General features: G+C 55.5%; 2 protein-coding genes across 7 annotated transcripts in view; both read left to right on the top strand.

Annotated features, from left to right (window-relative positions):
• Window positions 1-8922, top strand: part of SEMA3F (semaphorin 3F) — a 33100-nt gene extending 24178 nt beyond the window's left edge. For all 3 annotated transcript variants that reach the window (XM_017518226.2, XM_017519506.2, XM_017518870.1), the window contains 12 exons: window positions 2008-2127; window positions 2374-2513; window positions 2633-2747; window positions 3051-3120; window positions 3284-3428; window positions 4452-4674; window positions 5303-5391; window positions 5524-5565; window positions 5747-5904; window positions 6120-6187; window positions 6466-6599; window positions 7539-8922. In XM_017518226.2, coding sequence (XP_017373715.1) covers window positions 2008-2127; window positions 2374-2513; window positions 2633-2747; window positions 3051-3120; window positions 3284-3428; window positions 4452-4674; window positions 5303-5391; window positions 5524-5565; window positions 5747-5904; window positions 6120-6187; window positions 6466-6599; window positions 7539-7949 — 1715 coding nt within the window. In that variant the 3' untranslated portion in view covers window positions 7950-8922. The remainder of the gene's footprint in view (window positions 1-2007; window positions 2128-2373; window positions 2514-2632; window positions 2748-3050; window positions 3121-3283; window positions 3429-4451; window positions 4675-5302; window positions 5392-5523; window positions 5566-5746; window positions 5905-6119; window positions 6188-6465; window positions 6600-7538) is intronic.
• A 1845-nt stretch (window positions 8923-10767) lies between these two features.
• Window positions 10768-18672, top strand: part of GNAT1 (G protein subunit alpha transducin 1) — a 67070-nt gene continuing 59165 nt past the window's right edge. The window contains exons 1-9 of one of the 4 annotated variants that reach the window (XM_037741629.1): window positions 10768-11043; window positions 12361-12403; window positions 12493-12634; window positions 12734-12891; window positions 12975-13103; window positions 13323-13452; window positions 13730-13883; window positions 13994-14185; window positions 15553-15783. In XM_037741629.1, coding sequence (XP_037597557.1) covers window positions 10938-11043; window positions 12361-12403; window positions 12493-12634; window positions 12734-12891; window positions 12975-13103; window positions 13323-13452; window positions 13730-13883; window positions 13994-14184 — 1053 coding nt within the window. In that variant the 5' untranslated portion in view covers window positions 10768-10937 and the 3' untranslated portion in view covers window position 14185; window positions 15553-15783. Of the gene's footprint in view, window positions 11044-11972; window positions 12210-12360; window positions 12404-12492; window positions 12635-12733; window positions 12892-12974; window positions 13104-13322; window positions 13453-13729; window positions 13884-13993; window positions 14186-14521; window positions 15784-18672 lie in introns of those variants that run through there. The other 3 variants (XM_037741585.1, XM_037741663.1, XM_017517231.2) reach the window with 3 other exon arrangements.

Raw genomic sequence — 18672 nt, 5'->3', positions numbered from 1 at the left:
TTTTACTCTGTCCCCCAGGCTGGAGTGAAGTGGCGCAATCTCAGCTCACTGCAACCTTCGCCGCCCGGATTTAAGTGATTCTCCTGCCTCAGCCTCCCGAGTAGCTGGGATTACAGGCACCAGTTACCATGGCCAGCTAATTTTTGTATTTTTAGTGGAGACGGGTTTCTGCCATGTTGGCCAGGCTGGTCTCCTGACTTCAAGTGATCCACCCGCCTTGGCCTCCTAAACTGCTAGCATTATAGGCATGAGCCACTGCGCCTGGCCTATTTCTAGCTTTTGACTTAAAGTGAGAGATGTGTGACTCTTCCTTTCACTTGAACACTTAGAAGCCATTGTGGGATTATTAATTGGTCTAATTTTAATATTGCCCAAGAAGAGAGAGAGAGATGGGGGAATGGCCAGTGAGTAGAGCAGTCAGAACACACAACATCTATCAGTTAAGGTCGCTGTTTTATATGGGTGAGGTTCATGGTGCCAAAACAATTGCAGTAGTAAAATCACAGATCACCATAACAGATAGTTTGAAATATTGCAAGAATTACCAAAATGTAAGCCAGGCACCGTGGCTTAAGCCTGTAATTCAAGCACTTTGGGAGGCCGAGGCAGGTGGATCACCTGAGGTCAGGAGTTTGAGATCAGTCTGGCCAACATGGTGAAACCCTGTCTCTACTAAAAATACAAAAATTATTTAAGCTGGTGGTAGTGGCTCACACCTATAATCCCAGCACTTTGGGAGCTGAGGTGGACAGATCACCTGAGGTCAGGAGTTCAAGACCCATCAACATGGAGAAACCCTGTCTCTACTAAAAATACAAAATTAGCCAGGCGTGGTGGTGTATGCCTGTAATCCCAGCTACTTGGGAGGCTGAGGCAGGAAAATCGTTTGAATCCGGGAGGCAGAGGTTGCAGTAAGCCGAGATTACACCACTGCACTCCAGCCTGGGCAACAGGAGCAAAACTCCATCTCAAAAAAAAAAAAGATTAGTCAGGTGTGGTGGCAGGTGCCTATAGTTCCAGCTACTCAGGTGGCTGAGGCAGGAGAATTGCTTGAGCCTGGGAGGTGGAGGTTGCCGTGGGCCGAGATGGTGCCTGCCACTGCACTCCAGCCTGGGGGACAGAGCGAGACTTCATCTCAAAGGGAAAAAAAAATCACCGAAATGTGACACAGAGACACAAAGTAAGTATGTGCTGTTGGAGAAATGATGCTCACAGACTTGCTAGACACAGAGTTGCCATAAACCTTCTTCTGTAAAAACGCAGTCTTTGCAGCACACAAAGCCCAGTAAACTGAGGTGTTTGTATGCTTCCTCATTCTTTACTACATTGTATTGTTAACTATGCTCTTTTTTTTTTTTTAAAGACAGAGCCTTGCCCTGTTGCTCAGGCTACAGTGCAGTGGCGTGATCTGGGCTCACTGCAACCTCCACCTCCCTGGTTCAAGCAATTCTCCTGCCTCAGCTTCCTGAGTAGCAGCTGGGACTACAGGCACCCGCTACTATGCCCAGCTAATTTTTGTATTTTAGTAGAGGCAGGATATCACCACGTTGGCCAGGCCAGTCTCAAACTCCTGACCTCAAATGATTCACCTGCCTTGGCCTCCAAAAGTGCTGGGATTACAGGCTGGAGCCACTGTGCCCAGCCTGTTAGCTGTGCCCTTGAGGTGATTTATATTTGTTATGTCTATGGGGTAGAAATACTGTACAGTGGTGTTGGCAGCTCCCCTGACTCTGCTTTCAGTGACACCAGGTTGGTAGCTTGAAATCAGTCATGGTGGGAGTATTGACACCACAGAAATGGGCTGTTGCTACCAATCAGAGCTGATAGTTGCTAATCGCAACCCTCCCAGAGCCAGTGGTGAAACACTGGCCAGCACTCCACTGGAGATAGGATCATGCCCCAGGGAACCTGAGGGGAGAGATAAGACCCTGTTCTGGAAGTCATCTGAGCTGTGCCCCGGCTCTAGCAAACAGCAGCCCCCTGACTAACCCACTGGCCCACCCACAGATGAGGAGCTCTATGCTGGTGTGTACATCGATTTTATGGGCACTGACGCAGCCATCTTTCGCACCCTCGGAAAGCAGACGGCCATGCGCACAGATCAGTACAACTCCCGGTGGCTGAACGGTAAGCATGGCCCCAGGAGCCCTTCCGTGGCCATGTGTCTGGGATGCAGCAAGAAGGTTGTAAAGAAGCACATGTCAGAGAATTGGGGAAATGTTTAGCCTGTGACTCTCTGGGGCAGGGTTAGTTTCTTATCTGGAGAGGAGTTCTTAATCTGGAGAGGGAGTTCTTGTACCTGGCTGGGGACTCTGCTGGAGAACAGGGGCACCATCAGAGCAGGGGCTCACCCAGCTGACCCCTGCCATACAGACCCATCGTTCATCCATGCTGAGCTCATTCCTGACAGCTCGGAGCGTAATGATGATAAGCTCTACTTCTTCTTCCGTGAGCGGTCGGCAGAGGCGCCACAGAGCCCCGCTGTGTACGCCCGCATCGGGCGCATCTGCCTGGTATGCATTGGCTGGGCCCCCAGGCTATTCCCTCCACCAGTTCTGGCTTCATTAGCCCTGCTCCAGCAGGGCTTGGGGTCAAGAGCTGATCTGACCCGGCCTCTTGCCCCACCCCCCAGAATGATGATGGTGGTCACTGTTGCCTGGTCAACAAGTGGAGTACATTCCTGAAGGCTCGGCTTGTCTGCTCTGTGCCGGGCGAGGATGGCATTGAGACTCACTTCGATGAGCTCCGTGAGTGCGATGCAGTTCCAGCTCCATGTGGTCAGGACTGAGCTGGGGAAGCTGGTCTCAGTGGGGGTCAGGGGAGGCTTCCCTCCAGAGGTAGCCTGGAGTCAGAAGGATTGGCCAGAGGTAAGCTGGCCATGGTGGGACAGGCTGAGCCCAGGCTAGGGTACTCTGGCTACAGCGAAAGGGATAGAGGCTGGGTGGGTGGTAAGGGTGCCTTTGGTGGGCCCCTCCCCTGCACAGGAGTGGGTGGGGCCTGGGGACCCCCACCCAAGGCACCCGCCAATACCTTCTCCCTCTGTCCCCCAGAGGACGTGTTTGTCCAGCAGACCCTGGACGTGAGGAACCCTGTCATTTACGCTGTCTTTACCTCCTCTGGGTGAGGCTGGGGTCAGGGCCAGCAGTGGCAGGGTGTGGCCCCGTTGGGGGATTATAACTCATGGAGGACCCCAGCCCGGTGGTGAGCTGTGAAGAGGGGTAATTGGCGGAGGGGCCCTGGGTGGAGGGTCCATCCCGCTCAGCAGCACCTGCCCTGCCCACAGCTCCGTGTTCCGAGGCTCTGCCGTGTGTGTCTACTCCATGGCTGACATTCGCATGGTCTTTAATGGGCCCTTTGCCCACAAGGAAGGCCCCAACTACCAGTGGATGCCCTTCTCAGGGAAGATGCCCTACCCACGGCCGGGGACGGTAAGGACCCCGCTCATCCTGCCTCTCCCCTTCCTCTTCTTCTAAGAGGCCTCAGGTCAGGCCCTTTGCAACATGGGCCCCATCATCATGGCCCTCCCAGCCAGTGGGATAGGCGGGCTGTAATGCACACACAGACTGGCCTTCACATACAGTGTCAGGATGTGGAGGAGCCCAGCCAGGATTCTGGGACAAAGACAGTGGGCTGGGTGTGGTCGGCTGCTCCTTAGAGGGTCCTCTGTGGGGCTCTTTGGGAGCCAAAGGTTGGAGGGAAGGGTCTTCCTGGCAGATGCTGGAGGCAAGCTGGAGGTTGACTCAGCTGAGGAACAGGAGGCAAAGAGTTGGAGAGGGGCAGGGCCAGGCCTCAGGCAGGGTCTCAGAGGTCACAGAGGCGTGTCACTTTATCTTGGTGTGACAGCTGATTTGGGAGTCTAAGCAGGAGAGCAGCGGATCTGATCCAGTGCACTTCCTGCTCCATGTGGTCAGGACTGGGCTGGGGAAGCTGGTCTCAGCGGGGGTCAGGGGAGGCCTCCCTCCAGAGGTGACCTGGAGTCAGAAGGATGGGCCAGAGGTAAGCTGGCCATGGTGGGGGGCAGGCTGAGCCCAGGCTCAGGGGACAGCTTCAGGAAGGAGGAGAGCGAGGCTGGTGTGTGACAAGGACATCGGAGCCTGCAGTCAGCTGTGCAAGAGGGAGACGGTTGAGATCCTAGGAACAGTCAGAGAGGAAGGAGACGACAGGGTGGAGAGGAGGACATGGAAGGGAGTGGTCTGCTCGGCCAAATGCTGTCACAGGGTCATGACACACTAAGCCAGGGAGATGGCTGTGGTGTTTGGCCACGTGGGACCTTGGCTGGAGCAGGACCTGCAGAGGTCAGGTGCAGGGCAGAAACCTGGAGAGGAGCTTTGGGGAGAGGAGCAGGTCAAGGTGGTGGGGACAGACAGTGCAGCAGCGGCCTCTCCTGAAGCTAATGGCTCCAGCCTTCCCTGCCTGGGCAGCCTGGACTGACACTCGCCACCTGTCCACAGTGCCCTGGTGGAACCTTCACGCCGTCCATGAAGTCCACCAAGGACTATCCTGATGAGGTGATCAACTTCATGCGCAGCCACCCGCTCATGTACCAGGCCGTGTACCCTCTGCAGCGGCGGCCCCTGGTGGTCCGCACCGGTGCTTCCTATCGCCTCACCACTGTCGCCGTGGACCAGGTGGATGCAGCCGACGGGCGCTATGAGGTGCTTTTCCTGGGCACAGGTACCCGCTGCTGCTCCCGGCCTCTCCCACGCTGGGCCCCCTGGGTGCGGGGTGCAGATCCTTGGGGCTGGGGCTTGCCCTGCTAGGGCTTGCTGCAAGCTCATCAGAGTCACATCTTTATCCTCATCCTTTGGTGCCTTCTCCCTACTGCTGGGATAACAGAGGCTGGGGGTGAGAACACCTCATTCCCACTTCCATCCCCAGGGGCCCAGGAGAGCAGGGACACTGGGCATCTGGGACCTATGTATGGCAGGAAAGGGGTGGAGACAGATGGTAGACACGACACCTCCAGGATACACAGGTCATCCACATGGTCATGTGTGCACGCACATGCCACAGTGCACCCACCACAGTTCCACCAGCCCAGACACAGGAGAATGGATGCCCTGGTGTCCTATTCTCAGCAGGGCCCAAAATCAGGGTCTGGGTTGGTGGGGGCAGACCCTGGCCATGACCCCCTATGTCCTGGGCCAGTCCTCTCTGACCTGGGGAAACCCTTCCACCTTGTCACAGAGCTCCTGCTCCAATGTCCTAGGGGGGTTTGGGCCTTGGTTGGGGAAGGGGCTGAGGCTGGTACCCCTTCCCCAGCATCCCCAGCCTCACTGAGGCCCTGCCCGGCCCGTTCCAGACCGCGGGACAGTACAGAAGGTCATTGTGCTGCCCAAGGATGACCAGGAGATGGAAGAGCTCATGCTGGAGGAGGTGGAGGTCTTCAAGGTGGGTGTGACAATACCCAGTCTGACCTCCTCACCTTCACCCTCCCCAGTTTCAGCCTCTGACCCGAGACCTCTAAGTCAGGGCATGGAGCGGGGTCTCTGGAGTCCCAAGCTGATCTTTATCTCCTTCTAGGACCCAGCACCCGTCAAGACCATGACCATCTCTTCCAAGAGGGTGAGTCTATGGCAAGGTGGGCCAGGGATGGGGACAGGGCCTGCATCCCGTCAGGGTCATGCCCTCGGCACAGAGATGGATAAACTGAAGCATGGAACAGGGAAGAGGAGCCCAGCCCACCTGGCCGTTGGTGAGACTTGCTATGGTACAGGGACTGACAAGGCCCTGTTCTTTGCCCCAGCAACAACTGTACGTGGCGTCAGCTGTGGGAGTCACACACCTGAGCCTGCACCGATGCCAGGCGTATGGGGCTGCCTGTGCTGACTGCTGCCTTGCCCGGGACCCTTACTGTGCCTGGGATGGCCAGGCCTGCTCCCGCTATACAGCATCCTCCAAGAGGTATGGACCCCTAGACACCTGGGATTTTAGCAACCAGACCCAGGGCCCTATCCTAGGGGTTTGGGAGTACATATGATATTACCCTGGGGGAATCTTAAGGCTAAGACATCACTGCCCTGGGGAAAAAGGGCCCTGCCCTGGAGTCAGGGGGCTACAGGGACCTAGGGGCGGGCAAGCTTCCTGGGAGTACTCCTTCAGAGGCTATCCCCATCCAGGCGGAGCCGCCGGCAGGACGTCCGGCACGGAAACCCCATCAGGCAGTGCCGTGGGTTCAACTCCAATGGTGAGTGTGCTGGGCCTCACCATGGGGTGCTGCTCATACTGCAGAGCCCCTCGCAGCCCATGAAGCTGCTCACAGGGCCCCCACTGTAAGGGTGCTCTGATGGCTAAGTGGGGTGGGGGTTAATGGAAATGGGATGTTACTAGTTGTCCCCTTAAAGAATGGATGCTCAACACACAGCTCTGCATTGGTGAGTAGGTGCCCCTTGGTGCCTGCCTTGAAGCAGCCAGCAGGCTACCCAGAGGCGATGCTGCTTTTGCTCAACTTCTCTCGCTGTATAGCCAACAAGAATGCTGTGGAGTCTGTGCAGTACGGTGTGGCCGGCAGTGCGGCCTTCCTTGAGTGCCAGCCCCGCTCGCCTCAAGCTACTGTTAAGTGGCTGTTCCAGCGAGATCCTGGTGACCGGCGCCGAGAGGTGAGTTCCTGTGCCCAGTGCTGCACCGTGGATGTGGGAGTCCTTGTGGGCTGGTGAAACATAGAGGAGTGATCTGGAGCAACTCTCATGCTCTGAAACCCCTCCCAGGCTCCCTTCCCTACATGTAAAACCTTTTAGTGAAAATAGTTATGTGGAAACTCCATGAGACTGGCCTCATTATATGGAAAGTGTTTCCAGGTATGCCTCTTCACATGAAAATTCCATACATATACCAGATTAGGGGTGTACCTCCTTCTACAACAACATCATGTGGGTGAGCTCCACTATATGGAAATTCTGTGGGGCCCTCATTTTATGGAAATCCCTAGAGGTGTCCCTGTTTACGTGGAAATTCTATGTGGTTGTCCCAACTGGATATTCTCATTAAATGGAAAATCTGGCTCGGCATGGTGGCTCACACCTGTAACCCCAACATTTTGGGAAGCCAAGGCAGGCAGATCACTTGAGGTCAGGAGTTAGAGACCAGCCTGGGTAACATGGTGAAACCCTTTCTCTACCAAAAATACAAAAATCAGCCATGGTCATGTATGTGGTCCCAGCTACTCGGGAGGCTGAAGTGGGAAGATGGCTTAGGCCTGGGAAGCAGAGGCTGCAGTAAGCCAAGATTATTCAACTGCACTCTAGCCTGGGTGACAGCCAGATCCTGTCTAAAAAAAAAAAAAAAAAAAAAAATCTGTGTGCATTTCAAACTCATCTCATCGTACAGAACCTCCTATGGTCATCTTTCCTGAAATGGCGATCTGTACAGATGCCTTATTCAAATAGCTCTCGTTGTATGGAAACTATATGTGGGTTTTTCTGGCATATGGAAATTCCATATGGGTGCCTCTACATGGAATGGCCACAAAGGTGGTCTGATCTGGTCGCTGGCTAGGGCTGTGACCAGAACCCCTGAACCCCCTCTCCTTGCCCCTGCAGATTCGTGCAGAGGACCGTTTCCTACGCACAGAGCAGGGCTTGTTGCTGCGTGCCCTGCAGCTCAGTGATCGTGGCCTCTACTCCTGCACAGCCACAGAAAACAACTTCAAGCACGTTGTCACACGAGTGCAGCTGCATGTACTGGGCCGGGACGCCGTCCATGCTGCCCTTTTCCCACCACTGGCTGTGAGCGCCCCGCCATCCCCAGGCGCAGGCCCCCCAACGCCTCCTTACCAGGAGCTGGCCCAGCTGCTGGCCCAGCCAGAAGTGGGCCTCATCCACCAGTACTGCCAGGGTTACTGGCGTCATGTGCCCCCCAGCCCCAGGGAGGCTCCAGGGGCACCCCGGCCTCCTGAGTCCCGGGACCAGAAAAAGCCCCGGAACCGCCGGCACCACCCTCCGGACACATGAGGCCAGCTGCCTGAGCCCTGCCATGGGCCAGCCTAGCCCTCATCCCTTTTAATATAAAAGATATATATATATATATAAATATATATATATATATATATAAAATATCTATATTCTATACATACCCTGCCCCTGCAAAGACAGTATTTATTGGTGGGTTGAATATAGCCTGCCTCAGCGGCAGCATCCTCCACAACTTAGACCCATGCTGGTCAGAGACGGCGGGAAACAGAGCCAGCCTAACCAGGCCCAGCCAGTTTGCGGGGCCAGGCCAGGACCACACCGTCCCCAGACTCAGCTGGAAGTCTACCTGCTTGACAGCCTCTGCCAAGATCTACAGGACACAGAGAGGGAGCAAAACAAGCCCTAATTGAATGGGGCTTGGACTGTCCACCTTTTTTGACATGTGCTGTCAGCCTGTGCTGTGGCATAGACATGGATGCGAGGACCACTTTGGAGACTGGGGTGGGCTCAGGTGCACTCAGAGAAGGGAAGAAGGGGCCATCATAGGATGCCAGCCCCTGCCTGGGTTGGGGTCACTCAGCCATGGCCAGCCCCTTCCCAGGTATTTATTCTGTATTTATTGGGGATAGGAGAAGAGGCATCCTGCCTGGGTGGGGCAGCTCCTTCAGCCCCTTCTCCCCTCCCCGCCTGGCCAGGGCAGGGCCACCCCACTCTACCTCCTTAGCTTTTCCTGTGCCGCTTGGACTTGGAGGCTGGAAGCATAGCAGAGGGGCCAGGCCCAGGCAGGGCTGATGAGAGGCCCAGCCCTGAGGGGAGGGGGTCTGTGGTGGAGGCCTGGGGCCAGTAGAGGCTCCCCAGGGTTCCCTTATGTCTACCACTTCAAGCGATGGGTGTAATTAGCTCTGGGGGGCAGTTGGGTAGATGGGTGGGGGCTCCCGGCGGCCTTCTGCTGCCCAGGCCACAGCTGCCTTTGAGTTCCATCTTGCTAATAAACACTGGCTCTGGGACTAGACTTTGGCTTCTCTCCTCGGTCGGGGGGTGGTTTAGAGCCACATGTGGTGGGCCTGGGGAGCCAGGTGGGGGGCTGGGAAGGGGGTAGATTGGCCCCACTTTAAACAAACCCAACATGTAGAAACCACATTCAGTTTGAGAAACCCTTGGGCAGTGTAAAGGGCTGCAGAGACCTCCCCCAGAGCCCACTCACTCCTCAGGATCAGGGAGGGTGGGTGGAGCCCAAAGGCTGAAAGTGGCACAAATGAAATGGCCTCACTCCTGGACAGATCCCCATCATCCAACAGGGTGGGTGTAGAAGCTGCCAGCCTGCAGTAGGAGCCAGCATCCACTTCCCACGCATACTATTTAGAGACAGCCGTTAGTGCCAGGTGTCTGGGGCCCTGACACCCCCTTCTGGTCTCTTGAGTCTGTGGCAGAGTTGAGTGCTATAAGGCAGCCAGGTAGATACATGTGCACACATACATAAGCATGCACATGGGCACCCATGTATACCCAGGTATACATGCACAAATGTGTCAAATCATTGCTTGCTTGGTGCCAGTAAAAGACACACCCAGCACACAGAGTAGATATGCATGCCCACCAGAGTCCATTGGAAGCAGAAGGCCTGCTTAGAGCAACTCCAGCCCATGATATGGAGCGAATGCAATGTCCACCATTTCCCTCTCTGGATTCCCTGCAGGGCATAAAATCCCAGTCCAGGCCAGGCACGGTGGCTCATGCCTGTAATCCCAGCATTTTGGGAGGCAGAGGCGAGTAAATCATGAGATCAGAAGTTCAATACCAGCATGGCCAAGATGGTAAAACCCTATCTCTACTAAAAAAAAATTACAAAAAGTAGCCAGGCATGGTGGCAGGTGCCTGTAGTTCCAGCTACTCAGGAGGCTGAGGCAGAGAATTGCTTGAACCCAGGAGGCGGAGGTTGCAATGAGCCAAGATGGTGCCACTGCACTTAGCCTGGGTGACAAAGCAAGACTCTGTCTTAAAAAAAAAAAAAAAAAGGCCGGGCGCGGTGGCTCAAGCCTGTAATCCCAGCACTTTGGGAGGCCGAGGCGGGTGGATCACGAGGTCAAGAGATCGAGAACATCCTGGTCAACATGGTGAAACCCCGTCTCTACCAAAAATACAAAAAATTAGCTGGGCATGGTGGTGCGTGCCTGTAATCCCAGCTACTCAGGAGGCTGAGGCAGCAGAATTGCCTGAACCCAGGAGGCGGAGGTTGCGGTGAGCCGAGATCGCGCCATTGCACTCCAGCCTGGGTAACAAGAGCGAAACTCCGTCTCAAAAAAAAAAAAAAAAAAAAAAAAAAAAAAAAAAAAAAAACCCCAAAAAAAAAAAAAAAAAAAAAAAAAAAAAAAAAATCCCAGTCCAGAATCACCTAGCCCTTCTTAACCTCTTCCTGCGGGGTGACCCTTTGAGCCTCTACTTCCTCATTGGTAAAATGAGGCTGATGACATGGGCAACCATCCTCCAGGGCTAGTGTGAGCTTACAGCAAGATAAGGAGTGGTGCTGAGCCCGGTGCCTGGCAAGCAGCAGGTGGTCCAGGCATGCTTCTCCCAATTATGCCCTCTCGCTGCCAGCCCCACCTCCATCATTCTCACCCCCAGGGCTCAAGGATCTGTCTTCCCCTTTGTCAGCCCTGCCCCTACGAACATGTCTCCCTACTCCCAGGCAGAGGTAGGGCCTCTCCTTGTGGTGGGGTGGGGGGGGGGCAGGAGGACATCAGGGGTGCAGAGTCAGCTGTTGAGGGATTGGGGCTATGCCAGCCTGATTAGAAGGGTTGGGGGGGGCTGAGCTGGATTCACCTGTCCTTGTCTCTAATTGGCTCTTGGACACCCCCAGCCCCCAAATCCCACTAAGCAGCCCCACCAGGGCCTGCACAGGTCCGTGGAGAGCCAGTTGATTGCAGGTCCTCCTGGGGCCAGAAGGGTGCCTGGGAGGCTGGGTTCTGGGGATCCCCTCCATCCAGAAGAACCACCTGCTCACTCTGTCCCTTCGCCTGCTGCTGGACCATGGGGGCTGGGGCCAGTGCTGAGGAGAAGCACTCCAGGGAGCTGGAAAAGAAGCTGAAAGAAGACGCTGAGAAGGATGCTCGAACCGTGAAGCTGCTGCTTCTGGGTAGGGGTGTGAGCCCAGGGGTGGGGCCATCGCCACCAGGTCATTGGTCTGGAGGCAGGCAGGCAGCCCTTCTGTGAAGCAGGTGTTCCTTGGGAAGCAGTGTGAGCCTGTCACAGGGTAGGGCACAGGGTGGGAGCCCTGGCCAAGCAAGGCCGGGCCTGACAGGTGGTGTCCTAGTACCCCAAGGCTGGATATCCCACGAAGCCCCTCTCCAGATGGCTGGCTCTGCCTCAGGCGACCCACTCTCCCCAGAAGTGTGTGCCAACCACATTCTTGTACGGGTGTGTGTAAGGCCGACTCTTCTGCCGCTGGGCTTCTGCAAGCTCCCTGCAGCCTTTGGTTTGATGGGCCTGCTGGGCAGAGCTCAGAAGCCAGGGGCCTCACTGGGAGCTCGTTATTGGGCTGCTCCTTTGGGAAGGGGATGGGCATAGTCCTCCTGGGAGTGGAGAGCCTCTAGGACTATCCAGATCCACAATGAACAGCCCTCAGGTGCCAGAGGGCTGTGACTGGTAGACATACAAAGCAGCCAGAGGGGCGGGCGGGTGCCGAGGCCCAGCAGGAGTAGATAAAGCTGTGTCCAACGGACCATGGGTAGTGAGAGATGGGGCTGATCCAGGCCTGCCTCAAGGTCACCGACCTCTGAAGGGGAAAGAGCAGCTTCAAAAGGGCCGGGCAGGCTCCACCCACGCTCCCCAGGGTCCAGTCAACCAGCTGGAGGTGGGTGAGGGACCAAGCCAGCCCCACTTCCTCCCAAGGCAGAGAGGCTAAGCCAGAAATCTCATTAACTATGCCCAACGCCCTCGCAGGGGCAGGCTCGGAAAGGATGTCAACTCTGACCTCCCTCGTACCCAAAGGCGCTAATTCCCTCTGAGCCTCTAGGAGACACCCCCATCCCTTCAGGTGAAAAGCTAGGGGTTGACCCGCCTCAAATAACACAGTGCACGCGGTACCAGAGGCTCCCACAAGGCGGCGGTGGCGCTCCGGAATTTCTTCATTGTGTTCTCACAGCATAATGAAGGCTGCCTGGGCCGGGGTCTTGGGGCCTCCCCTGTCCCAGAACAGTTGATGTCGTTGATTCCCCTCGTTGGCTTCCTTTCTTCACTTTCCAGATATTTGCAAACCTTGTGCCGTCAGGGTGTTAGGACTTACTTTGGATGGGGAGGGAGGTAGGTGTGACCACGGGGTGCGGGCTGTTGCCCAGGCCTCTTTACTGAGGGTACACCCAGCCAACTCGGGCTGGCCCCGTCCTCCCGGCCTCCTTTCGGAGGGCGGGGGGCAGGCGGTCAGCGCAGCTCTGAGGCGCCGCCTCCCTTTCAGGTGCCGGTGAATCCGGGAAGAGCACCATCGTCAAGCAGATGAAGTGAGTGCCCCTGCCTGTCCTGAGGTCCCTCGGGCTGGGTCCTTCCCCACTTGCCCACGAGGGGCTGACCCTGCTCGCCTCGACCCCAGGATTATTCACCAGGACGGGTACTCGCTGGAAGAGTGCCTCGAGTTCATCGCCATCATCTACGGCAACACGTTGCAGTCCATCCTGGCCATCGTGCGCGCCATGACCACACTCAACATCCAATACGGAGACTCTGCACGTCAGGTGTGCCAGGAGGCGGGCTGAGCGGGCCTCTGGGGACTCGAGGCGCGCAGCTGCACCCTTGTCCCTGGCCGTCACCAGCCACTCTCACCCTGCCCCCAGGACGACGCCCGGAAGCTGATGCACATGGCGGACACCATCGAGGAGGGCACGATGCCCAAGGAGATGTCGGACATCATCCAGCGGCTGTGGAAGGACTCCGGTATCCAGGCCTGTTTTGAGCGTGCCTCGGAGTACCAGCTCAACGACTCGGCGGGCTAGTGAGCGCGCGGGCAGCGCGGGGCGCGGGGTGCCGGGGGAACCCTTCACGCCTCCCCACCCACCACGGCCCGGTCTCCCGCAGCTATCTCTCCGATCTGGAGCGCCTGGTAACCCCGGGCTACGTGCCCACCGAGCAAGACGTACTGCGCTCGCGAGTCAAGACTACGGGCATCATCGAGACGCAGTTCTCCTTCAAGGACCTCAACTTCCGGTACGACTCGCGTGCTAGCCCGGGAGGTCACTGCCCCAGGCCCGGTCCCGCCCCGGGGATCCCATCCCTCCTATAGGCCCTGCCCCTTCCCGGATACCCCGGCAGCAAAAAGGGTGCTAGTCCCAGCGGAGAGGTCCCCGACCAGCACTGGGGGAGGGGATGCCTGCGGGCAAGCCCAGGGGGCCTGGGGCGCGGGTTCAGGCCCCCGCGGCCCCGCAGGATGTTCGATGTGGGCGGGCAGCGCTCTGAGCGCAAGAAGTGGATCCACTGCTTCGAGGGCGTGACCTGCATCATCTTCATCGCGGCGCTGAGCGCCTACGACATGGTGCTGGTGGAGGACGACGAAGTGGTGCGTGCCAGGCAGGGTCTGTGTTCCAGGGGCGAGGTGGAGCTGCTTGCCCCTGGAGGCAGAGACCGCGCGCTGGGCGGAGGGAGGGCCCGAGAGGGGAGGCCGGTCCGGGGCGGCCTGAGGAGGCCGGGAGGCGTTCAGCAGGCCCACCTGGGGCAGTGCAGGACACCCTCTGCTAGCCAGCTGAGCGGGAAGCCCGGCGTGGCCGGGAGCCCAGAGAGCAGGGGCTGCGGGTCGGACGCGGCCCCTGGTGCCCGACAGCCACTGCCCTCCTCAGAACCGCATGCACGAGAGCCTGCACCTGTTCAACAGCATCTGCAACCACCGCTACTTCGCCACGACGTCCATTGTGCTCTTTCTCAACAAGAAGGACGTCTTCTCCGAGAAGATCAAGAAGGCGCACCTCAGCATCTGCTTCCCGGACTACGACGGTGAGACGCCCGTACGGCCGCCAGGCGGCGCCCCCGCCCCACGATCGCGGCACGCGTCCCCCGCGCGGGGAAGGAACAGCTGGGCCGAGTGAGAGCTCCCGCCCCCGCAGGGCCCAACACCTACGAGGACGCCGGCAACTACATCAAGGTGCAGTTCCTGGAGCTCAACATGCGGCGCGACGTGAAGGAGATCTATTCCCACATGACGTGCGCCACCGACACGCAGAACGTCAAATTTGTCTTCGACGCTGTCACCGACATCATCATCAAGGAGAACCTCAAAGACTGCGGCCTCTTCTGAGGTGGGTCTCGGCCCTCTCCAGCGCCTCGCCTCAATATCCCAGATCCTCCCCAGCTCCCCACCCCACGCCAACGCCCTGGCGCCTCACCTCCAAATTCCGGTGCCCACTGCCTCCAGGCTCCACCCCAGCACCTCAGGCTCCACCCACAGCCAGAGGCTCCGCTCCCCCGCCAGAGGCCCCGCCCCACTCACACAAGTCCCACCCACTGAATTTCTTTTGGCCACGCCCTAAGGCCTCAGGTGTCACGGCTTCCAGGGCCGCCCCCAACACGCAATGCCTAAACCCATTTATTTTGTGTCTCAGGGATGCTGACTCAGTTTCCTTTGCTCTTCACAGCTGCCTGAATTCATGCGTGTCAGTTGCCCCGAGACCCGATAGCCCTAGCTGCCTTGCAGCCCCAGCCCTCAGGACCCTATCAGCCCCCAGGACTCCTGGGCCCCAGCCTGCCACCTCATCAAAGCCCTGAGCCCTGCTAGCTTTGAGGCCCGGACCCTCCTCCATATCTCCCACAGTCTCCCAGCGTCCCATGCCCCCAACCCCAGCCCTGCCCTTCACTGCCTGGCTGCACTGGCCTCTAGGACTCACAGCAGCCAGCCCTAGCTAGGAATGGGCAGGACTTGGGCAGCTGAAGCTCTCCGTGACTCAGCAGTGCTCAACTGACCAATCTCCCGCAGCTCTCCTGCCTCTGGGGGCCCACGACTCACCTGGTGGGTCTGAACTCAGCAAACAGCCCTCCCTCCCAGCGTTTCATCAAAGACAGAGGATATCCCTCCCACACACAGGCCAGCTGCTCACCCTGCCACCTCCATGTGACAAGTTTGGCACCTATCTACCCAGGACCAGTGACTGTCCCTCCCAGCACCCTCCAAAGGGTCCAGAGTCCAAGCTAGCTCTGGCCTGTACAGTCTCCACATAAACAAATTAGTGGGGAGGGGGCAGATCTGGGGGTCCTTGGGTGCCAGAGTGAGACACAGCAGGACCCTTCCCCAAATACCAGGTTCAGAGCAACCCCCAGCCCCTCCTCCAGCAGGATCTGCTCGTTGGACACCAGATCCTTGGACAGAGGTCCTTGGACACCAGATCCACATGCCGCTTCCCCACACACACATAGTGTCCCTGGCTGACTGGACAACAGGATGGTCTATTAAGGGAGGGTACTGTTGACACCAGCTATGGCCAATAACCAGGCTGTCCTGAGGGGTGGCTGGGGACAGAGTCCAGCTCCCATTGATCAGCCCAGACAGAGGACTCAGGATAGGACAAAGGCCCTGGCTGTGCCCAAAAGGATCTACCTCAGGTGGGGTTACAAGCAAGCCCAGGTGACCCTCTTGTCTCTGCCAGCAGCTTCTCTTCCTCCCTCCATTCAGGGTTCCCTGCAGGGGAAGCTGAGAGCCATGGCTGAACTATCAGGGACAAAGGCCCATGTCCCCACATCCCTGCTCCCTCCTTCTTCATCCAGCACCAAATCTTTGTTTATGCCCACGGGCCAGGGCCTGTGCTGCAGTCGGGGACAAGGGGCTTCCGTCTGGCAAGGCTGGGGCACAATTTATACTCCCTCAGCTAGACGCACACACTCAGCAATAAACCTTTGCATCCAGCCCCAGCTGTCCTTTCTTGGTGGAGTGCTTAATTATCACAAGTCAAGGGCATTTATTAAGTGCCCAGTGCTGGGCTGGGCATGAAGTGGGAAGATGGCCTCTCCCAGGAGGAAGTGCCTGGTCTGACAAGGTGGGGCACTCTTGTGGGTATGGGACCAATTCATGGCTCTTGACAGGGGTTGAGGAGAGAGGAGCTGCGGAAAAGTTTCACAGGGACAGTCTTAGATCAAGAGGGAGTTTCGAGGTGGAGGCCCATTCTGGCAGGGACAGTAGTATATACCAACCCTAGAAATATGGGCTCACAGCCACAGGAGTTCAGTGGAGCAAGAGCAGGGGAGGTGAGACGTGGAGAGGTGCCCAAAGCCAGTAGGAGGCCCTGGGCTTTCTCAGAAGGTGATGGAGAGTCTTGAAAGCCCTTGAAGCAGGAACAAAATTGCAGGGCTGGGATTAGGGTGAGGCAAGTGAGGCACACTCACCTTGGGTGCAAAATTTAAGGCAATACCAAAAAATTTAGTAACCAAGATAAATAATAATATTAGCATAATATTTTAAAAAGTCAAAATGAATGCAAAACCCCAAAGAACAAAATATCAAAATCCAACAGAGGATCCAACAGAGGCATGCTAAGACATATTGGGGCTTGGAGCAAAAGGAAACTATTTGTTGCTATGTATGTTTTTAGGGGTTTTTTTTTGTGTGCCAGTTTTAAAAATACTTGTATCAAAAGGTTTACTATCTTAACCACTTGCCAGTGTACAGTTTGGCGGTGTTAAGTACATTCACAATGTTATACAACCACCACAGCTGTTCATCTCCAGAACGCCTTTCCTCTTGTAAAACGGAAACTCTGTGCCTATGAAACAATAACCCCCCCATCCCTACCTTCCCCCCAGCTCCTGGCGCCCACCATTCTACTTTCTGTCTCTGTGAATGTGACTGCTCTAAGTGCCTCAGATGTGTGGATCCCTGTAGTCTTTGTCTTTTCGTGACTAGCTTATTTCACTTAGCATCGTGTCTTCAAGGTTTATCCCTGTGTAGCATGTCAAAATCTCCTTCCCTTTTTTTTTTCTAATTTAATTAATTTATTTATTTGAGATGGAGTCTTGGTCTGTTGCCCAGGCTAGAGTGCGGTGACACAATCTCCGCTCACTGCAACATCTGCCTCCTGGGTTCAAGCGATTCTCCTGCCTCAGCCTCCCAAGTAGTTGGGATTACAGGTGCCCACCACCATGCCCAGCTAATTTTTGCGTTTTTAGTAGAGACAGTGTTTCACCATGTTGACCAGGTGGTCTCAAACCCCTGACCTCGTGATCTGCCCACATCATCCTCCCAAAGTGCTGGGATCACAGGCGTGAGCCACCATGCCCGGCCAGAATCTCCTTCCTTTTTAAGGCTGAATAATATTCCATTGTATATATTCCACATTTTGTTTATTCATTCATCTATTGATGAATGGTGCTTCTGCCTTTTGGTTATTGTGAATAATGCTGCTATGAATATGGGTATACAAATATCTCTCCCACCACCAGCCTCTGTTTTTTATTATTTTTTATTATCTTGCCAGAAATGGAACTGGCAAATCATATGGTGAATCCTTTTTTTTTTTTGAGACGGAGTCTCAGTCTGTCACCAGGCTGGAGTGCAGCCTGAGCCTCCGCCTCCTGGGTTGAAGTGATTCTCCTGCCTCAGCCTCCCGAGTAGCTGGGACTACAGGCATGTGTCACTATGCCCAGCTAATTTTTATATTTTTAGTAGAGATGGGGTTTCACCATGTTGGTCAGGATGGTCTCCATCTCTTGACCTCATGATCTGCCCACCTTGGCCTCCCAAAGAGCTGGGATTACAGCCTTGAGCTGCTGCACCTGGCCTATTTTTAATATTTTTAGGAAAAATTTCCATAGCAGCTGTACCATTTTACATTACATCCTTGTGAACTCTTGTTATTTTCTGAGTTTTGTTTTGTTTCGTTTGAGCAGAGTCTCGCTCTGTCACCCAGGCTGGACTGCAGTGGTGCAATCTCAGCTAACTGCAAACTTCACCTCCCAGATTCAAGCAATTCTCCTGTCTCAGCTTCCTGAACAGCAGAGACCACAGTGGCATGACACCACACCCGGCTAATTTTATTTATTTATTTATTTTTTGAGATAGAGTTTCACCCTTGTTGCCCAGGCTGGAGTACAATGACGCATTCTCAGCTCACGGCAAGCTCCTTCCTCCTGGGTTCAAGTGATTCTCCTGCTTCAGCCTCCTGAGTAGCTGGGATTACAGGCGTGGGCCACCATGCCCCACTAATTTTGTATTTTTAGTAGAAACGGGGTTTATTCTTTTTTTACTCCAATAGAACCCGAGGGGTTTCTCCATGTTGGTCAGGCTGGTCTCAAACTCCCAATCTCAGGTGATCCGCCTGCCTCGGTCTCTCAAAGTGCTCGGATTACAGGTGTGAGCCACTGCATCCAGCCTCAATTTTTGTATTTTTAGTAGAGACGAGGTTTCACCACATTGGTTAGGCTGATCTTGAACTCCTGACCTCAGGTGATCCATGTGCCTCAGCCTCCCAAAGTGCTGGGATTACAGGTGTGAGCCACTTCGCCCAGCCTGTTTTGTTTTTTTTTTAATAGTAGTATCTCATGGTGGTTTTGATTTGCATTTTCCTACTACTTAGTGATGTTGAATAGCTTTTCCTGTGCTTATATCAGCCATCTGTATATCTTCTTTGGAGAAATGTCTATTCAAGTCCTTTGCCCATTTTTGAATTAACTTATTTTAATGTTGTTGAGTCTTAGAGGTTTTCTACATATTCTGGAGAATAATTCCTTAACAGAGATAGGATTTGCTTTTTTTTTTTCTCATTCTATGGGTTGCCTTTTAAACTGTTTTATGTTTTTTTTT

Source organism: Cebus imitator, unplaced genomic scaffold (assembly GCF_001604975.1).
Source record: "Cebus imitator isolate Cc_AM_T3 unplaced genomic scaffold, Cebus_imitator-1.0 Scaffold0, whole genome shotgun sequence".
NCBI lineage: Eukaryota > Metazoa > Chordata > Mammalia > Primates > Cebidae > Cebus > Cebus imitator.
This window is presented reverse-complemented; position numbering and strand designations above follow the sequence as displayed.